Raw genomic sequence first — 27,606 nt, forward strand, 5'->3', positions numbered from 1 at the left:
AATAATAACAATGTATTTATTTGCTATTCCTAAAAATCAAGCACTTACGTAAGAAAAGGACTGATATGAGATCACAGAATCACAGAATCATATGAATCAGATGCAAAGATTCATACCATGCCCTGGCAATAAAAACCATTATTCAAATTAGGTATAAGGTAATGTGTACTGCATCTTACTGTCACTGTACAAGAATATTTCTTTGTGAGATGAGGAGCACGTGGTGGGCACTTGGGATCCCCAATCTCCAGACCAGTGTGTTCCAGTTTAAATCAGACTTAAAACCAAAAGAAGGCTGAAGACTTAATCTAGTACTTATCTCCTCATGTCTCAATAATTGCTTGCTCAGAAATCACTGACCAGTGCAATGAAATTGTCTGAGCACACTTATGAGAAGAAACAGAATGGAGTAATTTGGTAATGTTTGGAAGTTTTCCTGTACATCTTTTTCCTTTACCTAATACTACATTGAGAGATCACAACGGTGATAGCAATTCCACTGGCCACTGTGAGTTTTTTTGTCCAATCTAGTAACATGAGAAAATAAGAACCACATGTATTAAATTTGCAGTCTGTATACTGCTTTTAGAAAATCAGACTGGCCTTCTGTCAATGAGATCCTGTATTCTCCGTTACCTTCTATCAGTGTTGATTTTATTTCATGGATTAAAAGTCATTTACAGCACAACTATGTGCAGTTAATCTTTGATTTTATTAATATTCATTTGGGAGATAAAAGCAATAGTAACTGTTGAGTAAATATTAACAGCTGTGAGCCTGCTGTGAGCTTAGAAAATTTGGCATATTTAGGGAATTCACTGTTAGTTCATCTGCTACCATTTTCCTATTTAAATCCTCAATAAGCACGTTTGATAGAAAAATGACGTTTTGAATTGTAACAACAATAATTAAATTGCTACAGTAATCTATATATGCATGGCAGTGCTAACATCTGGAAGAATTAAGCATCTACTTTATTTCTCAAAAATGAAAGTTTAAAATGCTTGAGGTAATGCGTGAACACAATTATTGCAAGATGCGTTTAGAAGTAAGCGCTACTCTACCATACCAGCTGGCTGGTACCCAAATAAATTATTCATTCAGATACAGTGTCCTATTTCATAGTCCAGTTTAGTTTTTCTGCTTTACTGTATTTAACATTTTTATTTTATAAATTCAGCATCTTGAGTTTGCTTTATGTAAATAATATGTTCAAATTTACTATATGTAACAGCATATCCAAATGTCATCTTTTTCCATTTTTTGTCAAGTTGAGAGTTAAAGCCTTTGATAAATAGTTTTATTTTGTATTTTTTATGTTGTTTTTCCATTTTTATGACTAATTTCTTTCTCTTATTGCACGTCATATGTCACAAAATAAAAATAAGTTACTTCCTGTATCTATGCAGAAGCATCAATGCTTTTCTATATTAACAAAATGCATATATGGCCTTTAATAATTATCCATGTTTTATAAATCTTTGAGATATGGCAAGGAAAATAAAATAATCTTTAAAAAGAAAGATAAATTGGTTTCATGGCAATAAAGTGGAGCTATTATGTTACTCAAAAAAAGAGAAATCAGTACCTGTATGTACCCACCTGTAATCTTGACATTGAAAGTTTTATATGTTAAAACTAGAACTGTTAGTGATAAATGACCCCCTCTCATGCACATGTAGAGTGTTGCTTTCCCTGGAAAATGAATAGAAAAATTTAGGATTGTTTGTATCTTTCCACCTATTCTTTCTTTCAACCTAAGAGTAAGAACAGGAAAAATTATTAAGGTATTTATTAAGGTATTTTGATGTGACATGCACTATGCTGTAGCTGACTGACACCCCCGTGGCTGAAGCTGAGGGACATAGAAATCATGTTGAAGTCCGTTTCTGAAGAGGTGTCTATCAATTCATGGTAGTCAGAGAACTGGAATTAGCAGGATTCTCAATATCTCTTATCTTCAAATAAAATTTTAACTTCAGAAATGTGATTGATTTATTTTCACTGTCACAAACTGCTCCTGAATTTTCCAGAACTTGAACAAATGAGAAATGTGCCCAGTGATCCTCTCGAGTGCCATCAAACCTATGCCAGGTAGCCTGCTGGGCTGGGGTAACTCACTAAAACCTCAGGTACAGTGTTTCCAAATGTAGGTAATTTATGTCCAGCTTCCTACTCCAGGGAGAATAAATATGTCATGTTGTCTGTTCGTCCATAGCGGTTTTTTATATCTGTCAGTTTTCCTTACGCTTTAGCCAATTAGTTGTATAATAGAACTTCAGCCAGGAATCTGATTCAGGTCCAGCATAAGCAACACAGGTAAAAATAGAAGGTGCATATTTCGTTAAGCAGGGTGTTTAACTCCTCTTAGGTGAGATATGCCCTAAAATGTCTTGGTGATTCCCCTAACAATGGAGCAAACAACTGCCAAAATTCCATGCTTGACATGTTCCAACTGTTGTGTCGGCTTCCCGCAGGATGCGTCTTCTGCACTTCTTTTTGCAGAACTGAAACTTTAATTTTATTTAGGTTTACAACATGCCCTTTGTGATTTGCTGTTTGTTTTTATCTATAATTCATTCTGTTTTGCACAATCTAGTCTTGCAGGATGCAAAGCAACTTCTTAGAAGAAAGCTTATTTATGGTATTAGGCCTTTTATACAAAGAGCTCTGCTGGCTGTAGTCATTGCTTCCAGTGCCAAGAAGATTAATGATTGTCCTTGTGTTTTTATGTACTTCATAGTTTTATTCCAAATCTAGTTTAATGTAAAAGAATGTAGTAACACATCTGCTTAATGGGAAAGTTAAATGTAATTAACAATCTGCAGTGATATAAGTGCAGTGGCATACTGTTATCTATGGAATGCGCAAAACTATAAACAAATGAATTCTGGTCTAACCTGGAAGTCTTGGCCAGTTTTTACCCATTTCTTACTGACACTTAACTTAGCTTCTGCTCAGCTAGATGCTTTTTATAGAGTGTGGATATGAAATGGAAAGCTTTTAATGGCAAAGTTTCTTCTTCAATTATTGTTGCTTTTGAAAGGAACATAATATTCACCACTTCGAACAAAGTTCTGTGAAGTGAGGTGATGCTGAGTGAAAGTGATGCTTTTTCCTTCCTTTGCTGCCATGCTTGCCATTCGTCCACAATGGAAGCAGGAATGTGTCAGAAGGATAATACTGGTCTTGGCATCATCACAATATAAATACCACTTTCACATTTATATACTCAGCTTTACACCAGAATAAGTTGTCCTCAAACCAGTTAGCTGTGAATGGAAGAGAAAAATCTCTGTATTAACCCAAAGAGAGAGATTTGTTTGGTGTGAATTTCTGATTCCATGTAGGATTTTAAAATGAATTTTGGCCATCCATTGGATTTGAGCACCACAATTTTGCTTACATATGGGGATAAAGTGATTTCACAGATTGCTGTGTTCCGTAACTTCAACTCTCCCATGTAAAATGTGGAAGAGCTGACTGTGTAAGTATGAAATTTTATTGCTAGAATTAGAACCCTTGAGATTTACACAAAAATAACTGGCCTCTGCCTGCACTGAGAAATAACGTATTGAACTGAATAGCGATGATTTCCATGTCTTTTATATGGGCTAGAAGCTTTGGGGTAGATCCACTTGATCATATTTGTAGAAAGGCTAATTATAAAAAAGCCTCATGGATACCTAAAGGCATGCTTTCCTGCTTATGGACTTAGTTTGCAAAGTACAATATAATCCTAAATACAAAACATATAATTGCCATACAGCAATGTTTTGCTCAAATATTATAGCAACTCACTGTGAGTTGCAATAAATACTGAAAGTCTTTCTCAGCAAGAGAAAGAGTAGACATTCATTTTGTTCTGGTCATCGTAACAGCTTCTTTACTATAGTTTAAAAAAAAAGAAAAAAGGTGAGCTTTTATGGTCTCTCTAGTCTGAAATTTAGAATGTGATGAGCACGTTAGTACTCTGCTTACTTAAAATAGGGAAAAAAGTACTATATTCCAACTACATAATACGATACTTACAGACAATTGGATTGGGTAATAGCAAATTATTTTAAAGAATTTATTTTATTGCCATCCAAATTGATATATGATAGATTTGCACTCCCATAATCAAGTAAAATACACAGATGAACTCTCTATTGATAGTAGATTGTTTTGGAATTCGTAGATAGTGACTTTAATACTAGCATTATGGCAGTGTGTAGTTTCTTCTTGACTTAGTTTTCCTCAAATATGCTAGCACATGTCATCTATTCAGGAAAAAAATTAATAGTATCATTTGGGAAAAGTGAAGATGACATGCCTAATAAAAACGATGACACCTAATCTTCTCTACAGAATAACTTGTCTGTATCTCAGAACTGTTATCTGTCATTAGACATTTCAGTTTGAAGTGTTACAATGCTTTTCTACTTTCAAAACCCATTTTGTTAACTACACTTTATGGTAAATTGATCCCTATATCATACTCTTAGAGAGATATCAATATTATCTGAGCTTTTCTTAACTTCCTATTTCATTAATATTGTTGAGGCAATGACTGATTGTTGCACTGTTTAAAAATATTAATACTTACATTATAATAAGCAGCTTCCATTGCTTCAAAATGAGATTTTAGTGCAGGCAGAGCCATGCTGTTTGTGTCTGTGTGGACAGTACAGACATTCCCTTCCTTTCCGATGAATGGCTCACATGGTGATGTACTTTGCATCTTACTCTCAGATCTAGCATAAAACCACCATGAACCTGAGCCTACCTAACAAACATGGTACCTCTCTGTTCTGACAGAGTTAACTTTGATGGTATAATTCTTAGCTCTCTTGCTTAGGGATGTCTTTTGCATCAGATAGTTGTAGATAAGCCTGTTCTCATTTTCAGTGCATATGCAAGGATATGCAAGGACCAGAAACACATTTATGCTGGTTTTGGCTGGGGTAGTAGCTAGTATGTAGCTCTTCACAGTAGCTCGTATGGGGCTATGTTTGCATTTGTGCTGGAAACAGTGTTGATAACACAGGGATGTTTTAGTTCCTGCTGAGCAGTGCTTATACAGAGTCAAGGTCTTCTCTGCTCCTCACCCCACCCCACCAGTGAGGAGGCTGGGGGTGCACAAGAGGTTGGGAGGGGACACGGCCGGGACAGCTGACCCCAACTGACCAAAGGGATACTCTGTACCATATGATGTCATGCTCAGCATATAAAGCTGGGGGAAGAAGAAGGAATGAGTGGTGGAGTTTGTCTTCCCAAGTAACCGTTATGTGTGATGGAGCCCTGCTTTCCTGGAGATGGCTGAACACTGCCTGCCGGTGGGAAAGAGTGAATGAATTCCTTGTTTTGCTTTGCTTGCGTGTACAGCTTTTGCTTTACCTATTAAATGGTCTTTATCTCAACCCCCGAGTTTTCTCACTTTTACTCTTCTGATTCTCTCGCCCATCCCACTGCGGGGGGAGTAAGCGAGCAGCTGTGTGGGGCTCAGTTGCCAGCTGGAGTTAAACCGTGACACATTTAAATGAGATCAAGACTCTGATCTCTTCAGCCAGGGTACAGAATCTAGGTACAGTGCCTATATCTTTCCCTGTGGTCTATTCATGTCGATTTTAAGAAAAAATTCCACTTTTTTTCATAGTATGGTATCTCACTTTGTTCACTTTGTTAATCCAGAACAGGTGAGTTATTGAGACAGGCAGCAACCTTGATTTTGTATTAAGTCTAAACTCAACAGTCCATTCCAGGAATGATAACAAACACTTTAAGTCAATAACATAATTTAGTATTAATAAGAGTTAGAACAGCTGTGAAGGATGCTGCAGGCAAAATGTTTATGGGCACTCTTTACCTGCATTCTGATCCTATATATGCACAATGGTACTGCATGACTCAGATGATATGAGATGTTGAGGATGACACTAACTTTGAACCCCTGATCACTGTTGTCTTTAGGGACCAAAGTGATCCCTGTGCTGATGTGTTTTCCACCAATGCTATATGGAAACGTGGAAATACTGTGTATTTAGTTAATTGTTTAGTTCTTAAATAAAAGTGATTATCTGTTTCACTCTGTTAGCCACTTCCCTGTGTAGCTTATATGAATTATCTTCAAAGTAAGTTACTGTGCTATGTGATTATAATAATTTTTGACTGTGTTTTGCTTGCCTGTCTTTCCTTTCTGTTGAGCTACAGCCTTGTTTGGAAACCTGTCATTGCTAATGTGCGAGGTATTCAGAGCTGGTTTGTGAAGAGGCTTGGGCAAATATCAGAACATGTATAGACCATACACTTAGCAGGGACTTCTGGCACTCCAGATAAATAACATACCTATCATTGTGAGTTTTGGAGATGTATAGTATTAATCCTTGTTTAAACTCTACCAGTGTAATATTTTTAAGGAAGAATGAAATCTGGGTTTTACTGGTTTTTATTTGTATGAAGATGATTATTTTCTTTTCTACTTAGGTCACAGCTGTTTATTCATATGAAGCAAACACAAGTAAAAAATAGAAGATAAAATACTAACCCCATCTCTTTGTTTCTAGTTCCATGCACATTCTGTACTCTGCATTACAATGTTTGTGCATGGGACAGCTGCGTTCCAGCCCTAATGATCTGGCTTTGAAATGTATGAGAGTGAGTGATGTTGCCATCTAGTGTTTAATGAACAAAGAAAGTAAGATATTTAATCTAAACGTATACTACTGATGAGAAAGCTTTCCTTGCTTCCGTTCTTTGAGACTTCCTTGGCAATCTTAGTGACCTAAATTTTTTTAAAAATCTAATCTTAATTATTTTATTACTAACAAAAATGTGCTATGTCATGCCTACTATAGGTATTTAAGATCTTCAGCAGGTGTAGTGGTCTTGATCCTTTATTAAGCAGACAGATTTGGAGAAAGTAACAAATACATTCAGAAGACGACCTATTTTAACAGAATTGAAGGGGTGTGTCACTACTGAAGTACCACTGAAGTGAGCCTCTGGGACCCCAGCCCTGCCCTTCACATAAAGGGTGCATCTTTGTAGTAGGATTTTCTTGCAGTAAATCTGCACATTACTTATTCTGACAATTATTTCAGTCTATAAACGTAACTTCTGGAATGGAAGAAAAAATTTATAGTGATTTAGACATTATGGATCTGATCCCAGCCTCCTCATCTAGATGAAATTCCCTGACATCATTAAAAATTTTAGCCAAAGAACTGGTGCAGGTTTAGTATTTCAAAGAGTAACTTTATGCAGTTGATGTATTTATGGCAGCTACTGTTGTTATGAACAGGAAAACAACAAAAACATCTTTGTTCAGTAGGGTATAAATGAAAACATAATCTTTGAAAATTCATTGTGAAGTACATATCCTGTTTGGTTTTAGGCAACTTTTTTCTGTGACTGCGAGAATGAGTATCAGGGTTCCCTGTGTGAAGAATTTGATGCTTGTCAGAGCCAGCCCTGTCAGAACAACGCAACCTGCACCGATGTAGCACAGAAACACGACGGGAACAATTTCACCTGCAGCTGCCCGGCTGGTAGGTTTTGTATTACGCTTTGAATAATGCATTTTCGTTTTAACATTCGGTGCATATCTTTTGCAGAGCAGTGAACTGTGCAACTTCAGATACCAGGAAAGAAGGAAAAGACAAAAACAACATACGGGCAGTTTTTAAAAGGCTGTGGAAGATTCTTCGCCTGTGAACAGTGCCATTGAAAGCACACATCTGAGACATAACCTAATGAGTGAATTATTCATAACTAATAGAAAAGATGACCAAAATTTAGTTTACATAGCTTTTTCTTAATCTGTTTTTTTCTCTTCAATATAGATTTTAAGTATGCATTGTAACTAACCTTTCAATAAACATACTTTCATTGTAACTAGTAAACTCTTTTCTTCAGTTACACCAATCAAATGGAAGAAAATTCTCTCCACACTTTACAGTTGTTGGATTGTTCCTCAGAATCAACTTAAATTTTGAAAACTTTTTAAAAATGCACAAACTAATCTGAGTAATTTGTAAGTTTAACTAACAAACAAGTGTCTGAGTTCTCTGAAGTTATTTTAAGAACATTTGCTTTCAAAATTTGATCAAATGAATATAGACATCTTAATTGCAATTAAGATTAAACTAAATACAGTGGGCATATGCTGGAGGGTAAATTAAACATACAAGCTGACAGAAGAACCTTACAAAATGGCTGTTATAGAAAACTCTGCTATGTGAACCTTACATTTCAAAGAAAAACTCAATTATCATAATAGAACAGTTACTTCAATGTGTATTGTCTGAAATTATTTAAAAATAAAAGTTGGCTAAGATTAAGATCAGTAGCAGGTAATTTATTTTGCTTCCTACAAACGTTTTACTGTACATTTTCATTTCTGTAATCTATCGGCTGATAAATTGTGAGATCATTTCCTGGTCAGTTGATATTAGAGAGAAAGGGGACTTATCTGAAGGGAAAAAAAAAAAGAAAAAGGAAGATGCTTCCAGAATAAGCCCTAAGATCTAAAGAATATAAAAGCTATATCACAAAAAGCAGATGGAGAAATGAATGATTTGGTCAGGTTTCTAGTAGTTGTGTCTAAATGGTTATTGAATGGCTTTAATGCTGGGTGGGTATTTGTGTGCATTAAATGTGTATAAAAGGTACATATAGCAATACTTCCTTTATTCTGCCCCAAAGCAGGATCACGGAGTGGGTGTTCTTATATTCCCTTCAAGATGGGAATATTCGTATTCTTTACCATAACGCATGTCAGCACAGACTAGAGAAACTTCTAGCTGCTCTAGATTAGTAAGTACCAGCCCGAAAAATGACTGAGCCAGAAGCAGGTGGATGCAAATGATGATTTAATGTGGCTGCCACGTACTACCCTCTGCATTGTTTCATGAATGTCGCAGTTCAGAAGATCAGCAACGGCAAATTATTAAGGCCTCTTCATTCTCTCCAAAGGCCAAAACGTTTCCTTTTAATTATACTTTTTCTGCCTCTAGGACTTCCACTTTTTCTCTGTTTGCTTAAAGTCACTAGCAAATGTGCAGCAAGAAAGGGATTTATATTTGGGTTTTTTGTATAATGACCTGGTTTTATACTGCTCTGAAAATATGATGTGATGTTATTATCCATGTGTTCTCTATTCCATGCCATAAATTTGCCAAAAGATCAACTGTCACTTTAACAAGATATGTAAATACAGTTGAATAATGATTTAAATTTGAGATGAGAAAGATCAGAGTGGAACAAACTTCAAATGTTTGAACAATCCCTACTGTTACTGTCATGTTGAATATGGTTGATTCAGAATTCTTTTGGATTTTGACAAGTAGTTTCTATTAGAAAAGAAAAAATGGTGGGTTTTTTTTGTTATGTTTGTGTTTTTTACTTTTATTGACTTGGCTATCTTGGAAAATGGTCTACATCAACTATTAGGTTAAATTTCTTTTTTCAAATTCCCTACCTCAGAAGAAATACAATGATTCTAAAAAAACCTTCCCGAATTTCATGAAAACAAAATTTTTATCAGAATATAATTTTAATATAAAATCTTTTTCATGTACTTCAGAATTCTTGGTTTTAGTTGTGTAAAAAAGCTTTAGGGGGAATATTTATGATAATTCGGATGTGCTTATTGTAAAGCCAAAGAGTGTCTCCACTAGGAAAACTTAATATTTTGAAGTTGTACAGCTAAGTTTTGCAGAGTAACATAAATACACTTCCCACTTACATACAGGACTCCAAAGGTGAGCATTACTGCCGTTGTTACACTCAGATCAAGTCTATGACATTTTCTGCTTCTAATGTGAAGTTACAAATTATAATGCCTTGGTAAAGCAAGTGTTATTTCATTTGCGTAATAATATAAAATCCTAAAGGTGTTTTTTAGTTACTGTGATCCCAGATATCTGTATCAACTGCCTACTTATTTTTTTCAATTTGGCCACTCCATTTTCTTTAAAAGCTCCCTATGAGTTAAAAAAGTAGTTGCTATTAGGGACAAGCATTTCAATTGCTTGCTTCAGAAAGTGTTAACAAGATTGTAGAAAAATTGATACCATGAGATGCCAGGAAACAATGACTAAGAGAATGACAATTTCTTGAACAAAATGTATTTCTCTTACATATTTTGCAAATATAGTATATTTCCATTGATGTCTTTATTGTCTTTTAACTTTGTATTTTATCCTTTCCGCTTAAATACTATTTCTCTAAAATATAATTTATGCCTTGTTATTTTCATAATTGTTTCTTTTCCTTGTTGCTAGAACAATTGTCCTTGGGGGGGGGGAAGTGAAAATGCTAAATATTTCCTTCTACAAAACCCCTCCTACTTCTCATGGTATATAAAAAAGCTTACAAGAGATGGAATGAAGTTATTTGGCTTCCATATGTGAAGGCTTCCCTTCTGAATGACAGCATGATCAAGTCCCTCTGTAAATCCTCAGTAAGCCAAATATAGTTAACTTCATTTATTACATTCTGGAACTTGCAAGGTGTGCTTCCTAGCCTCAACATTTATGTTTAGGTTTAGCTTTTAAGTTTTTTTAAATAGTTTTCCTTATTTTTTTTAGTAACAAATGTCTAGTGTTATTCAGATCGCTTAATCATTGTTAGCTTAAGTGGCTTGTGTTTCTACCCATACTCTTTTCCCCCCAGATTTGTGCCCACACATCAAAAAATAGTCAGGAAGACTATCTGTTTTCATATAATTATGAATTTCTAGAAAATATTCATTGCATATGGAAAAATAATAAAGAAAATTGTAAATAAGAGTTTAATTATCGTAAATGTCTCCATATGCAAGTTTCAGAAACATTTGTATGTGAACAAGATCATGGTTCCCAAATCTTGATAGAAGGAGATGTTATGAAGATAACTATCAGCACAAAATGAATAGGTGTAATGATTCTTAAAGTGTATCTCACCAGCAAACTGCTTCCCCCTGCCCAGTGATTGCGTAGCACCTCTTAATTTGTAGCACTTGCAACATATTTGCTATGAAATCCCAAATCATATTCTCTTTCAGATGGACAAAACATGCCCTATAGATAATAATAAGGGACACATTTATTTTCATAAAGCTGACGTAAAATATTATCTCTGATGAGTTTTCCCACAAGCTATAATGACAATTGCAGGAAGTCAGATTCTTGTAGCAAGCTTCAGAGCAACACAATCATTTCTGCCTTTGTGTGCCAACATTCTTTTGGATACATGTTGAATTACAGCGTAATTTTTAGCTTTCACAAACCTGGTAACAGTTCGAAGATGGAAAAATGTTTAAATGAGTTAAGCATATTCAATACTGTATTATGATTCATAAAAATAATCGTATTATTTGAATGTGAGAACTTGAAGAAAATGAAGCCTATAAATGAAAAAAACCAGTTGATGTAGTCTTCTATAATACTTCATTGCTGTTTTTGTAAATTTTATGTTAATTTGAGAATTAGAATGACAGAAAATCACTAGTTATCCAGAGTGAGGCTGATGTCCTTCCAAGTGCCTCAATCCGGTCCAGAGGAGCTACCTCACCAGAGCACAGTTCTGGTTTTCAACCTCATTGTTTTTCTCCAGTTTAGGTGATTTATGGGCATTAATCCAGATACAACATACATCAAAGTTTCTTTTTCCAGGTTTTGCATTGCAGAAAATGGGATCATAATTTAGCTCTCTATAGCATATAAAAGCAGTAAGGTACACAGAGAGAAGCCTCATACATACTTTTCTATAGTAGTGTTCTAGCAACTCCAAATATAACAATCTATGTTGAGAGCTATTTTGTGGTGACATGAGTATATTTGAACAGGTATAAGTATTAGCCTGCCCAAAAGACTTATAAAAGTTAATTTTGATTGCATTAAAAAGAATTATTTAATCAAAATAAGAATTTTTTTTTCTTCTCCCCCCCCCCCCTTTTCTCCCCTGCATAAGCAAAATCCTAGTCCAGGCTTGTCCTCTATCTCACCTTGGGGTCTTTGTCTTAGATACCTGTTCATAGCAGTGTATTGACAGTGTCATCTAGCCATAGCTTACTGGTCTTTAACACCAGCCATTGTGTTAAACATGTTTGTTATGGAAGATATTTACACTTGTATGTAGGGTTCCTTTTAAAAAATAAAATGCCTCTGTGTATAGTGTGTAGTTTCTTCTTCAGTCATGCATCCAAGATAGTTTATTGGTAAAAGACAATTAGGAAGGGGAATGCGTGGTATTTGTTAAGGAATTTAAGTTTGGAGTGTTTAATCATTTAGATTGTATATTGTAAGTTTGTTCATTTTTTTGAGATTTGTTATAGACATCAGACATATGGAACAAAGCAAACTTATGGTCAAATAGCACAGTACACACAATCTGTAGCTTGTGAACTTATAGGAGCTTATTTGGAAGAATCTGCAACTGTGCTGAGCAGTTCTTCACAGCTCCCACTTAAAATAAACACTCTTTTTGAAGCCCAGAAGTAGGAGCAAATGACAGTCATTCAGCATATGCACAAATAATTCATAATGTCAAGTCTTGTTTAAAGTCTTGCTAAAGATTATTGATTTGAGATTCAAGATGCGTTTGAAAACCATTCAAAAATGACTTCTTTCTTGGTTATATGGGTGCTGATGAGGACCCAGCAGCAACCTCCATTATACTAGTGCTGTCAGAATATTGCTGCTGGTAAAATTCAATTGATATTATCTCTAGATTTCCACTACTTATTTATGTTTCTCCAGTGAAGTATAAGTTCTAATTAAAAATCTCATTTTATAAAAAATTAGAAGACTGTCCTGGATTCTATTTCTTACTTTGGTTAATTTTATTCAAGAAAACTAATGGTACTGTTTGAATGACCTAGTAATACATTTAGTGATAAAACCTCATTTTTGCTACATTTTCTGAATGTTGTATACTGTTTTGTAGGTTACACCGGAGAGCTATGCCAGTCAGAGATTGATCATTGCATCCAGCAGCCATGCCAAAATGGAGGTACCTGCTCATCCAACATCAATGGATTCAGTTGTCAGTGCCCAGAAGGTAAACAGCAAAGACCTATCTAGTACCTCATACAAATTGGTGTTTTGTGGGGTGTACTTAGTCTAAATTTTCAGTTATATTGATGTATATATTTAAATATTTTTAAAATTGTGCCTTAGGCCATAATTGTAAGCAGAAAAAAAATCCAGATGAGAAATCGTTGTATAATCAGCAATAGTATATGAAGTATGGTAGGAGCTTAGCTTTTCAGTGTATATGTGGCGCAGAAATGTTCTGTCATTCTGTGGCACCTCTACAGTAGAAATCAGGCTCCAGCACTGTGAGAAAGGTGAATCCGAGGAGACTTAGGGTGTGGTCTGATTTTCATGTTGTCCAGTAAATGTGTGAGAAAAAGATGCCTCCCATGTAGTATTTGGATATTTCTGCATATGGGTCAGTTGGCTAAAATGTGTGTAAGAGCAATAATTCAAAACTAAAGGAATGACTTCAATCCCCCAAAGTTTTAATTCATTCTCCTTTCTATTTGGACTTATTCCTTTCTCTACATGAAAGCCTTTCAGTGATTCTCGTTGGTAAACACTGTAAATGTAACTATGTGAAATGAGGACACGACAATGCTAAAGTGTATGCTTTCGTAACAATTTGCTGACTGGAATGGCAGATGCCTAAATTGCTCATTAAAAAATTATCAGGAGTGAACGCTCTCAATTATGAAGCCTTCTATCAGTTATTTATAATTAAGATTAGGACCTTGAACTAATTATATTTCTGTTTTTACTTGATCTGTGGATGTTGTTTTTATTCTGCCAGCACCTTATGCTTGCTCTGAGGGTACAAGTCTTTGATAACTGCTCCAGTAATATATACTTGCTTAATAATGAAGATTATTTGTAATTCCTTTAGACTGATCCCTTGCTTTTCTAGAGTGTTATGCTTTAATGAGTGACCTGCTTAACAGCTGTCCTGAAACACAGACACTGACATTTTGACAGCAGTGCAGATCTTGCATTTGGAAGAATTTTGAAAATTGTTTGCCTTATAACTAGTAGCAAAATTCAGTGAGAAAATTATTAGATGTTAGACTTGGTCAATAATTTACTTGCATTTTTCTTAGGAAATCTGTTCAAGGATCTTTAAGGATGCTTTGCAGGAGATGATCTTTCCAATAATAAATGCTTGGAAAAATAGCTACTGGGATTTTGGGTTGTTTTAGAACTGCCATATTTGTTTCTGTGTGTGGCATGCCTTAATTGCTTGCTCCTGATGACCTATTAATGAATACGCTGACCATCTCTCAACTTTTCTCTTACTGCCATTTGAGACGCTGGACATGGGACAGGGTTACTCGTGGGTCGAGGTCCCTAGATGGCCACGTCACCCATCCTCTGCTGTGGGTATGCTGTGGTGCTGCGGCTGGGATACGGGTGCTTGTAGCGTAGCTCTTCAGTGCCCTGCTAAAAGGCATTTATGCCTTGGCTGCTGTGCGGGGTTGTGGCTGCTCTCCTGCTCAGGGAGCTCATGCCAGCGGCAATTAGCCTGTGAACGGGAGCGGGGCAGGCTGCCAGCTCCGCCTGGCCCGCGGGCCCTGGCACAGCCGCAGGCAGCAATGCTGCTCCTGCAGGTGCACCAGCTGGCTGCACCGGGGCCCCGCGCCATTCCCCTGTGCCGCGGGGGAGGCCTGGAGCACAGGGGAGGAAAACCTTCCCTTCGCCTCCCTCCAGAGCTGCCCTCCCCAAAGAGAGTGATGGAGCGGTTATCTGATGTGCCGCTGCTTGATGTGTAGCGTTCTTATTGATAGCAGCTTTTCTGCTGCAGGAGAACCAAGTTACTTGCGCTTCTCTTTTCTCAGTTTTACTCGTGTTTGGCTGTCTGTGTTATACCGCTTGGTCCTACAGTCTTGTTGCCTGCTTTGTTTCTTGAATATTTATCTCCTGCTCCTTTCTTTGCCACTGATCCATATATGTGTTTGATAAGTTTCCAATTGTTTCTGTTGTGTGCTCTGCTTTAAGTAGGCTTATTTTGGCACTGTCATTGTACCGTCTTAGTATTTAGGCTGTATGCTTTGCTCTTTTTCCTTCTGGGCACATTGGTACCATTTTCTCATCATTCTGGTATTTTTGTTTGTTGGCATTTCTGTTTTTATTATGTGTTACAAACCTGTGCTCCTTTTCTGCTTGGAATCTTGAGGTTTTCTATGGTTTCTGGACTTTCCTTAAAGATACGATGTGCTTTTTGACCCTTCCAGAAGAAAGAAAAAAAATTACAATTACTTAGCAACTTCAAGAAGTACCTCTCTGCCCACAGACTTTGTTGACAGGCAAAAATGCTCTTTGGGTCACCTGTCTGAAACTTTCTGTGCAGTTACCAGTTCTAGTCTCCCAGTATCATTTCCATGTTTCTGAGAACAGCCGTGTCATAGAGTGAGGACAGAATTGGGGGGAGAGCTGTTACTCTGATTGCTGATTTATATGTCTAACATGCTCATATGGTATAAATGTTTTCAAAAAGCACTGGGGCACCGCAAGAAAAAAAAATTACTGAAATACATTTACAACTCTTGTTAAAATCAGTTTTCATACATTGACCTTTTATTATTTCCAATGTAGAAAAAGCCTTTGGAGAGGATAGAAAGTTTCAGGAATCACTTTCTGGACTGCCCAGGGTTATTTCCCTTAGAAAGAATAGTCTTGTACGTGCCATGTCTGATTTCAGTCCCTTGGACATGAGAAAATCATTCTTAGGTTTGCAGGAACAAATACTATCTTGTGTGCATGGTTGCTCTTCTTGAATGAGCCTCTGATAACTCAGCAGCAGCCTCAAAGGTTCTCCCTGACTCCCTAATAATTACTGTTGTTTCAAAGAGCGAATGCTTCCCATGAAGTTACGCAGCTGTGCTTCCTACTCGTGTCCTCCCCTCTTTAGAGGGGAGAGTGCTGGTGCAGAAGTGACACAGTCTGTCTGAAAGGGCCAGTGCTATTGCTCTGGAGTAGCCTAACGGATGTATTGGGTAATAAGGTGTTGCTTTTCCATCTTGTTCTGGAAGATCTACTCATGCCAACAAGGTCAGGAATTCAGATATTTTTGTGGAGGGAAAGAAAGGGTTGATTTAACAAAATATATTGTCTAAATTTACTAATGACTGCCTTTCCCATGATTCTTCTTTCTTCTTTTGAGGTATTATCCTCTCATAGAGGCATATTTTGAGAGTTTTTCTTTGTCTTTTGAAGAGATTTGGTTATTTTTGTAAATACAACAAAGAATAGTTAATCGAAAATTGCAGATGCAAGAACTTGCAGATTTGCTATTTTTAGCATGTCCTCAAATTTTCCATTAAAAAAGACCCTACTAAAACCCCATGATAGGTTTCTAATTTAAGTGAGGTCTCTGCTCAGCTGCTATTCTCCTGCTGTGCGTAATAGTAATTGCTTGTTGAGAAGAGGCCTTTCTTTCTGTAGTGCTAATTCAGCACAGTGGGGGCAAGGTAGCCAAGGAGCTTATATATGTGTAAAAACTAAAAGACTGGAGATATAATATGGTTAGGCAGAAAAGGATAAGAGAAGATGGAAAGTTTCACAAAGGGAAAAGAAAAAGATGGCAGAAAAAGGAATGAGATGGAAACAATGAGGAATGATCTCGACATTGTGCATTTCTTTTAAAAATGCCTTCTGTGGTTCATGAAAGAAGCATGTGATAACTTACAGAAGGTGAGATCTGAGGCACTAGATCAGATATGAACACTGCATGATTATTCTTTAGACAATTTTACTGTCTTAAGAGTCCTTTAGTAAAGAAAATTTCTTTATGCTTGCAGATTCCATTTTCTGTGTGATGCATTGTAGATTTTAATGTCCAAAATATGTCAGAAAATAAACAGCTATCTGAAGTTGTTGAGTCACCTGTACTAAAGAGAAAATTGGATCTTATACTCAAATTTATAGCGAAGAAGCTTAAGCAATACTAATGACTCAAGAATTTATTGAAAATTTTGACTACTATTGTGAAAAGGATGTTTGGGATGTTGTACTTAGAGTGGGGTAGGGATCTTCGGTCATCTTCTTTAAAGTTTCATGATAATAAACATACATTTAGCAAATATTACCTTGAAATAATCATGGCAAAGAAATTTCTAGACATTCTAAAAACCTACACATAGTAAACATCTGTCAACCTGAACATGGCTATTTGAAATTTATATTCAGAATGATTCCATAAATACCCGTATCACTCTTAAATATCTTCTCTGATTTTCTTCCACTTATTGTAATGTATAGCATACTATGGTATTGACAGTGATATGAATTAATTTTATTTGAGTTGATTGGGGTATTGCTCATCAATTTATAAATTTGGTCAATTCATTTTCTTTAGGTCACTGAGATGTTATGTAAATTCCCAAAGGACCCTGAAGTGCAATTCAATATACAAATAATAATTAGAAACATAAGAAAAGCTGGTTGGAATAAGCAAATGTAATTACAATAAATGCTTCAGCAATGGAGAAACTAGTTATCCTCACTTATGTAATTATTAAATTCATTGAAATCTTTGTCAAAAGTTTAAAAAAAAAGAAGTGTATGGAAATTGTCTGATCGTGTGATGAGGAAATACAAGTCTCACTAATCTGTTCCTTACACATGCAAATTTTGTAAAGTTGATAGAATGAAAGACTTGGTATTGGTATATATATATATTTTTTACATATTTTAAACATTTGAAGCGCCTTTGTTACTTTTGCTTGTAAGATAATATTAAAATAAATTAGTAGTGGAATATGGTTTTGAACAAAGCCAGACAATATTGAGCAAAGTGCAGAACAGTTATTATAACAAAGAAATAAACTTCTGTTGCAAGATGTTTCTGAAGTTTTGTTACATGCAATGTTAATATCGTTAATGTCCTGATGATATGTACAGATGAACTGCATTCAGTGTTATAGGAAGACATTAATCTGTGATACAAATAGCAAGCATTCAGCTGGCCAACCACATGAAACTAGCTTGGATTCTTGGGATTTTGCTACTTTCTCTATGCAGAGGTCACCTGCTCTGACAGAAGTGGCAGAAATCTTTTCATTCAGATTAATATATTTTTGAAAAATACTCATCAACAATTATGGATTTCATAGCCATCCTGTAGAAGGAGGTAGAGAGAAAACAATGTTATGATTAGGAGTCAAGCATATAGATTACTTGAAATTCACATTTTAGGACTGATTTTATTTTACTATTGACAATTTGATTTGACTAGCTGCAGGTAACTACAGCTAGGCAACACGCTGAGCAGCAGCGCCCTGAAATACCTGCAGGTATTTCTGGAAATACTGGAAAGCAGCAAATTTATGAATGCTCTTATTGTGGTTTCTGTGGTTTAAAAAATAAAGAGTTTGACAGCTATAGAAGATGCTAAGTTGTGATTCATATGTGTTGATTTGCAATAGCAGCTAGAAAATGTACATTGTCACCATGAATTTTAATTGACTGGGAGAACAGAAGTTATTTGCCTAGATCAAGAATAGTTTAAGTTTCAAGGTCTTCACTTTTTCTGGGCTTGATCGTTCATGTAAAAGCCTTTTTCTATATTATACCTTGCAGATGCGTTTCTAACTTCTTTAGGTTTACGTACAATAAACCTATTTATTATCTCGATTCCAAGAAACTAGGTCACACAGCTGTTGCATATGGAAGATTACCCAAGGTTACTGGTGATTAGAGAATGCAGAATTCTTCATATTACCATAAGACAGTTTAATTTACCTGAAGAACATTCTGTTGTTAATTAAAAATTTTTATGGCTGTTTAGTTTCTGCTACTTTCTGCTAATGTAATGTTTTTACCTGGCATCTTCCCAAATTGCTCCTATTTTTAATAGACTTCTCCATAATGCCTTAATGGGTTTAGTCTCTGTTCATCTTTATCTGTTAAGACTTAGCTATGGTGAATGTCAATAAAAATCTTTCAACTACATTTTAGTGATTTCTTGTTTCCTTATGATGAGTATCATTTTTCCCTTTACAGAATTCTGGTGAAATTCCATCAGACATCTTGTATTTCCTCATAAAACAATTTTCTGTAGTGAAAATAATAAATTGCCTGTATTTCTTTTAATATTTATCCCTGTATTTCATATCAAAAGATTTTGTAATCCCTAGTCCTAGCAATTCGCAGACTTAATTTTTCACATTTGTGTACTTCTTGGAATTAGGTCTAACATAATTTTCAGGCAAGTTGGTTGTTCTGCAGACTGTATAAAAAGCAGTTGTACGGTATCTTCAGATAATGCTTAACTTCCTTGATTTGTACATGGCTCTTTTGCTTTCTATAGCCAAGTAATTAAAATCCCACCATGATGAGAAATGTGGCTTTTATCCAGAGCTTTTCTGTCTCTGAAAACATTTTCTGATCTAGTTTCTGTCATTGCCCTGGAGGACTATAGCGATATATGAAGAATATCACCTGACTTACTGCTTTTATTCTTCTTGACAACTAGCCAAATGGTCTGATCCGTGTAAGCACAAATATTGTATTGTGTTTTTTAGCAGTGTAAATCTTTTCTAATATTGCCTTTCCCCTTTACCTTCCGTGTTATTCCTTTGGTAAATTTTGCATTCAGATCTTTCAAATCACCAGTAGTCTTTACATTTCAGTCATGTCCCTGTTACACCAATAATGACCTAGATGCAGGGTAGGGGTTGTGTTAGCTGGCTGAAAAACAATTCAGGGGATATTTACTCACAGGTAAATAACCCTGATTTTTTCTTTTCCTACAGCATTTTATTCTGCTTTCAATCAATGCACCTCTGAATTTGATTTTTAAATTCATTATTTGCATTATTTGTTTTCAACAATTTTATTGATATGGACTTAAATGGACATTTAGAAATGCCAAAATAATAGATCTTCGATTTAGATGTGTAACTACTGCTGCTTTGAGTATTTTCAGATATTTAACTCATACATAAGATTTAAACTTCCAGAATCAACTAAACACATTTCACAATGCAGTCAAAGATAGCACAAGGGCAACATGTTTTAGGGTATTTTAAACTTGCATAGGTTCTGGAAGTGCTTTGTCACTTGAAACATTAGCCATCTGCCAGTAAGCTTCTCTTTGTAGGAAGATTATTGCAAAGGTTGTAGTGAAGCAGCATTAGTGTCATTGTGTGACCTCAGGTCTCCTTGATCCTTTTAAATCCAGTTTCAGAGTTAGTGTAGAGATTTCACTGGTTTCATTGGCTGATCTCCTCCTGGTAATAGTTAAAAGTCCTTGCAGATTCTTTTAAATCTGGCTGGGATTTTATGATAACAGTACAGGCTTTTTTATTTTGTCAGCAAACCATAGCTGGAATTAGATTCTTGATTTTAGGGTTTCTGTTCTTTTCAGTTTCTGATGGTTATGAAGTTATCATCTACAGGAGGGACCTCTAATATAGGATTCCACAATATCTGTTTTTAAGCTCTCCCTCTTCAACATTGGTGTGCAGGCAGTCCTGATAAAGCCCCTGAAGCAATCTGTGCCATAGGACAGCAAAATGGAGAGGGCAGAAGGCTCTTGCCTCTCTTCTTTGCCTGTGCCCTGCCAGACTTGCTTTTTTTCCTGGTCTGTTGCTGAGTTACTTATGACTAAGCTGTTAAAAGTTCAATTTGTAGGTTGTTTCTTTTTTTTATTCCTTTTTTTTTTTAAATTGGACTATTTTTTCTTTGTTTTTCATTCCAGAGGTCTGCTGTAAGATTTATGAACATATGAGGGCTTTTAAAGTCATTTGTCCAGGACCTGATATTACGAGCATGCTACTAAAATCCTGCTATCAACAGTGCCCAAGAATATCCTAGTTTTGTCTGGAAGTCACAGGGCAGTTGTGGCCTTTCCATCTTTTTCTTAGTTACAATAATCTAAGTGTTGTTAATTCTCTTGAGTAGATCCCTGTAGTACACTCTGTGTGGGTTACTCAACTTTGTTTAGTATCCATTTCCCCCTCTTTCTGATGCAGTTCACTGATCTTTTGTGGATCTCTAAAACATGGAGTGTGTCTCCTTGAGGAAGCCCTCGGGGATATTTAAAATGAATTGCCAGTCTCTTGTGTGTGTGTGTGCGTGTGTGCTGGAAACTTTAACATCTTCAGGCTAATTATCTCAGCCCTCACTCACTCTTCAAGTCTTGGAGCTCAGTCAAGTTGACAGACTATGCCCAGTTCACTCGATCTTTCTGGCCCAGGTTTTCAACAAATTTAATCAATCGAGAACAAACTGTGGAATTTGAACCTTTTAGTAAATGTTTGGGGGTTTTTGTTATGCTTTAAAATGTAAATTAATCTATTTCTTATGCGCTTGTTTTCAGAAATGCCAACTCCTGACTTGCTACCCATGATTACAGTGCTAGAACAACAGTTGAACAAAGTTACAGTTTAACTCACCTGAGTGTGAATCATGAATAATTAGAAAAGAAAGAAAATCAAAATGCCCTCAGAGTAACACATCTGTCAAAATTAACTGAAAAGTATTCCCTGATGAATTGTACCTTACTTGAAATGTGGAATGACATTGTTTATAACAAAAATATTTAGAGTCAGTAAAAGATAATGAGATGCTGTAAAGTATATATTGAATGTAGTATTTGCTCTCAATTTTGGTATTCATCATAAGCTTTATACGATATAGGGGTTCAGCTTTAATACATCAACTGCTTTGAATCCAGCAACAAGACTTTATAGATACAAATATATAGAAGTAAGGCCACAAATCTGCTTCATTCCATCAGGGATAAGATTTCAATACTGAGTGTTAATCCAAAGTGTCACCTGTCATTATTTGTTTTTGTGCTCCGAGTCGTTGGCAGGCTGCTATATAACAGAGACATCTCCTCCATCTTGATTCTTTCTCTCACCATTGGACACATTTTGTGGTTTGTCTTTTTTTTTGTTGTTTTGTAAATTTGTTTTTTTCTCTGATTAAATATTTTTCAAATCCTAGAATAGTTTTTCATGCATTTACTTATTTTCTTTGGTGTCTGAAATGTTGCTACAATATCCTGCATAACAGTGGCAATATGGTCTGTTCTTTGTCTTTTAGACTGGCATAACTGCAGTGGGTAACACTTTCTGTTAGATTAGATTGGTAAAGCTGGCTTGATGGGCCTTGAGTGGAGGCTGGCCTGATTTGCTCCTAATTTCTCATTCCCAGTGATTAGTGTATTGTAATTTTAAGAGCTGTTCTTCAATGTAAAATATTCCAGGGAATTTTTTGAGCCTGAAAAGTGGTGGTCTGTACGAATGGACCAAATACTCATCAAAAAATATTAGAGTTGAATGGAAAGGACAGTTTGCTCTTTTATTTGGAGGGGTGCTAGAATTTGAATATTCTTTTCTGATTTGCTTTTGGGTACAATAACCATGCTTCGCATTGCTATGTATGTGATGTGTGTGTGATTAAAAACTGTAGTTAGTATACTACACTTTGTTCAAATGTTATTATTTTCTACTGCTATTATTTTCTGATTAAAACAACTCCCTTGCAAGGATATCCTTTTCTTTATGTCTAATTTTTACATGGTGTCACTTCAATAAATCATTGTCTCTCCTGCTAATAAGAAGTATGTTATTGTAAAAGGTAATCTTTTAAATTATTGAAGCTCAAGTAAACGAATGTGCTGCTTTAGAGGTGGTTGTTCTTAACAAACACATTAACAGAAATGAAACAATGGTCAGTTTTGGCTTTTCTTTTTTTCCAGGCTAGTCTGTTCCTGATCTTTAGAAAATGTGTTCTGCTTTTCTAGCCAGATACACTTCATAAAGTGGATAAGCACTGTCAGATTCAACAAATATTTTTGCACTTCACTGACTTAATCATATGATAGTATGATTGTACCTGAAACATCTTATATCATACCATGTTGATGGGTAAAATTAGAGTTTAATATATATAGGAAGTCTGTATTTTTGTAATTTTCATAGAATAAAAAAATAGGAGCATAGATATGTCAATGGCTTACTTTTAACTTGCTTTAGCTATTAAAATTGTATGCATTCCAGCAAGTTTACTTATCAAAACCATTTATTTCTTCTAGGGTTTTTAGGAAGCTCTTGTGAAGACAAAATAGACCCTTGTGCATCATCTCCCTGCCAGAACAATGGAACCTGTTATGCAGATAGACTTGCCTTCTCCTGCAGTTGTAGTCCTGGATTTACAGGACCTACATGTGCTCAGCTGATCGACTTCTGTGCTCTGAATCCTTGTGCACATGGCATTTGTCGCAGTGTTGGAACCAGCTACAAATGCCTCTGTATCCCTGGTTTGTACCAGTTACATGTTTTGTAAATCTTCTAATATTTTTATATGTAGATTCCAATATATAGTTTAAAATTACTTCCTTTTTTCTTTTCAGTATATAAAACACATTGAGCAGATGTTCTATCTGTTTAGAATAATGATAGGAATCTACACATTACATTTGGAAAATCAAAAATTGCAGAGTGAGCACTGAAAATCCACTGAGATCCATATGGCTTGGTTGATATCTACAGCTGCATTATAAAACCGTAGTCTGCAGGATAAATCTGTTTAAGGTGAGGTATCAGTGTCATTGAAATTACAAAATTAGGTAGAGAGAATGGAAAATGTGACACTGATCCTTTGGGAAGGAGTGGAAACAAACAAGGTAGCTGAACAAAGGTAGAGAAGGAAGAAAAAATTGGTTACCCCAAAGGGTTTAGTTCTGCCATCCATGTTTACATAAATTATCTCTTTTCAGAAGTTCCAGTGATACTGCTTAGGTGAGTACAGCTAGTAAACTCAGCTGGTAATTGATAATATAGCCTAACAGTGCATGGTATCTGGGTTGCATTTTGCTTAGCTCTAGATTTTTTGCATCATTGTACCAATGTAACAGAATATTGGGGTGCTTATAGCTCCCTTTATACATTTTAGCAATGATAATTAATAGGGGAAGTAGCCGTTAGAATGAATGATATCATGTGCTGCACATCCACTACTGCTTAAGGACTTATAGAGTGAAAACCAATAATCTTTGTTTTAATTTGAATAATTTTGGCACTTTTTTTTTAAAGTCTGTTCCTATAAAGCTATAAACTTGAAAACTGCAGAATTTCAGGGGAAAATAAATCCCCAGTGTACAAGGGATGAGCTAAGGAGTGATATTGGATAGTTAGTAGCTCTACATATATGTAACACTGTGACATGCATGTTCTCCCAAGTTCCTTTCAGAGGAATACCTGCTGCCTTGCCTTGCCTTGTCTTGTGGGAAACCAGTCGCAATTCTCCAGCTCTTTTTCCTTCCTTCTCAGTTAGCAGGATGTGGAGGTATCCTACCAATTGCAAGGGTTTTGCCTGAAGCAGGCAAGTACTCCTTGCCTAGGAGGTAGGTGGTGAGTAGGTGGTGAGTCTGAACATTAGTATATGCCACAACCAGAGGTTTTCTTTTTAGCCTGTGCACAGAAAGAAGTCAGTGTCTTTCTCTTCTAAAAAGAAGTTTCTCCTTTTCCTCACAAGAAAGAAGCTCACAATCTGTTCCTAGAACATTTCAGATTAGGATAGTGAAGCTTAGGACAAAAAGTAAGTAACATTACTGTTTAATTTGACTTTCTTGTATTTGGAGAAAGAAAGATGTCACTGCTTGCTGCTTCTGCTTCTTACGGCTTTAGAGCAAGGTGAAACATAGAGAACTCTCCTATTTTTCCTAAAGAGTGAGCTTTTACCTGTAGCCCTTAAAACTGGAATCTCATCTGAAGAGAGATCCCTGAAAACACGAGAATTACCAGCTAATGTCTTTGTCCTGGATGGTATATTGAGTGCACGCTTCAAAGTGTTGCTTCAGTAACTGATGCATGCGATCTTCAAGGAAATTCCAGATGTTAAGAGTAAAGTTTGAAGCTGCTTAAGGATGAAAGCATTAATCACTTTGTAGGAATAATGGATTTTTGAAAATAAGCCATCACTCATTAAATCAATAAATGTGGTAAGAACAGGCTTCAGCATTATGAATACCTCAGCATAAGGCATCGTGTTGTGTAGCAAGATTCTCACTGATGTATACTATCCTGAGAGGGAGGCCACGACATGGTTGTGTTGTTTCACAGTTTTATTGGTGAAATTTTTTTCTTGCAGTGTATTTTGATTTTTGGAATGAAGATACTTTTAGTAATAGCTTAGACAACTGGCTATATAGTACTTAGTGCAGTTACAAAGTTTGTGCATATATAATACAATTATCCTGACCCAGAGTGTGCTATAACAGCGAAGTCTGTTTTGACTAAATTTTATAAAGCCTGTTGAAAAAAGGTAGTTTTTGGAACTCAGTTCAATGAGTGGTCCTAACTTTTCTAGACTGTCTAGTTTTCTTACATTGATTCTGATAGGTCTAAATTTAACTGGCATAGACCTTCTGTGCTAACTGCACTAACCTTCTGTGCATTTTGTGTTGAGTTGTTTCTCCACCAGAATGGATTAGTTTTATTTGTGGATATGGGGAGTTTGTAATGAAATCTACTAATGCAGCATCTTTAGAAGGTGTCAGAATTAATCACTGCTATTTAGAGACAAGGAAAGGACCACGGAGAGGTACTCACAAATGAACAGAAGCTAGTGGAAATTTGTAGTTTGGATTTGACAGATTTATAATTAAATTACCTACCTCTTTATAAAGGATAAAAATACGAAAGTGGAATGCAGACGATAACATAGTAGTGTTATCTCATAATTCATTTGTTGTCCAGCGGATGTGAATTTATACATACAGGATTATAAGAATCTCATGTAAGAGCTTTAACCATTGAGATGTATTAACTTATTTAACAACAACAACAAAAGCCTCCATTTTATGGACAGTTTTTCAGGAAGCATCCTCAATTCTTCTGCTTGCAACGTTTCAGAAACCAGAGGGTAGGTAGATTTTTGTGGCAAGATAGGTCCAGATGTTTACATGACCTCAAATGTTTTCAGCTCAGATGTTTCTGTGAACGGTGTGGGCAGTTTTCATCTGAACAGAAGAATGGCATTATGTAATGCAGAAGAGTATTTCCTAACATGTGGTTTGTTTTATGTATTTCAGGAGGTGAAGACGATAATTCTTTCATTACAAATTTTCAGTCTTCCTTTTTGAAGTGTTTAATTGCTTTGCTGTTCATTTGCATAATAGAGGAATCCTTAGGGAAAAGGATCGGGTATTGAGATGAAGAGCAACAGGCCTAATCATATTTAAATAGAGCTAGCATATCCTGTCTTATTGAGAGCGCAAACTAGAATTCATATCAGTTGATAATTAGTTCCATGTCTGACAAAATATCTTTTTGATTGCAGGTAGTTGAAATTGCCAGGTGCTGTTTTCCTAAATTCATTTTTAGAACTGAGAATTTAATAGTTTAATATTTACCCCTTTCTTTTTGGATATTCTTCTCCTCGCCCAGCCCCCAGAAGGACTAAATAGCAGAAGGAGTGAACAGGAAAAAAAGGTTTGAAGTTAAAAAAAAATCCAGAAAGACAGGAAAAAAGCACTCGGGAGGTAGGAATACGAGAGTTACTTGGTAGCATCAACCTATTCTTTGATTGGCTAGTGAGTATTTTGTTAACTTGTTCGGATTTGTAACAGAAAACTGCTGTTTTTCTAGCTATTGAATGGTACAAGCAGTTAGGGCACGGTCAGGAAAAATGTCCACAGAGGATAGAGAAGCTATTGAGATGAGGAGCTGCCTAACGCTGGGCAATGAGGAAAGTGATCAAAATGTAACAATATGTTTGATCTTTAAGTGGTTTTTAATACATGACTGAAACAACAGTTGACTGAAAAAAACAGAGATTGATAAAGAGCTTTTTTTAAGAATGCCAGTGCTGTATATGCTCTGGGAAGGGCTGAAAAGAATTGTCAGCATTCAAATGCTTTGAATTCTAGAAATTGAAGCACAGAGAGCTATTCTGCCCTTGTATAAGCGATGGGAAGATACGTCAAGTCAACAGAAACCTGAATTTCCCAATTAGTGTGAAAAAATTTTCTTCTAAATTTCTGGTATAAAAAGGGATCCGATTGCCAAACTGGAGTATTGGGAGCTGTCCAGCATGAGTGCCCTTTCCCGAGTCGTCCATGGTAGGAAAAATTAGGCATTTCTTTTTCCAAGTAAACCGGGGAAGTTTTAATCTTCTTCAGAATGTTCTTTGCTTGTGCTTCAAAGAACAGAAAGCTAGTTAAATAATCTTGGACAAATAAAAGCTTTTTTTCCTGAAATTTGTCACCTAAACCTGATTAGAAGTTGTTGGTTAGGTTTGTTCAAATTAATTCTGTGTCACACAGGACTTAAAAGTAGTCTCGCACGTCTCGTTATGGAAACTTATTTTTATTTAAATAATATTTGTTCATTTAAAAGTTAGCCAGATGAGAAGTCATAGAGGCTGAATCTGAGACCATATATGGTACTTCTTTAATTGAACTCTTTTGTGTTGCTCCATGTGTGAAATTTAGTGGGAAGTATTTAAAAAAAACAATTTATTTTCTCCGAAAATTTTGTAGACTGCTGTAAACTTCACTTTTCAAAATGACAACTTGTTTTAGAAGGACTTCCCTCTACAAATAATATTACTTGCTTCATATCAGAGTGGACCTAAAGGCCAAATTATGAGAGTT

The 27,606-nt window shown here is 35.8% G+C and overlaps 1 protein-coding gene across 3 annotated transcripts in view; it reads left to right on the top strand.

The window, feature by feature from the left end:
- Nucleotides 1-27,606, top strand: part of DNER (delta/notch like EGF repeat containing) — a 145,707-nt gene that overhangs the window by 91,965 nt on the left and 26,136 nt on the right. For all 3 annotated transcript variants that reach the window (XM_075507283.1, XM_075507284.1, XM_075507285.1), the window contains exons 6-8: nucleotides 7,376-7,529; nucleotides 12,910-13,023; nucleotides 23,044-23,268. In XM_075507283.1, the coding sequence (XP_075363398.1) occupies nucleotides 7,376-7,529; nucleotides 12,910-13,023; nucleotides 23,044-23,268 (493 nt within the window). The remainder of the gene's footprint in view (nucleotides 1-7,375; nucleotides 7,530-12,909; nucleotides 13,024-23,043; nucleotides 23,269-27,606) is intronic.

The sequence above is a fragment of the Mycteria americana genome, chromosome 7, assembly GCF_035582795.1.
Source record: "Mycteria americana isolate JAX WOST 10 ecotype Jacksonville Zoo and Gardens chromosome 7, USCA_MyAme_1.0, whole genome shotgun sequence".
Taxonomy (NCBI): Eukaryota; Metazoa; Chordata; class Aves; order Ciconiiformes; family Ciconiidae; genus Mycteria; species Mycteria americana.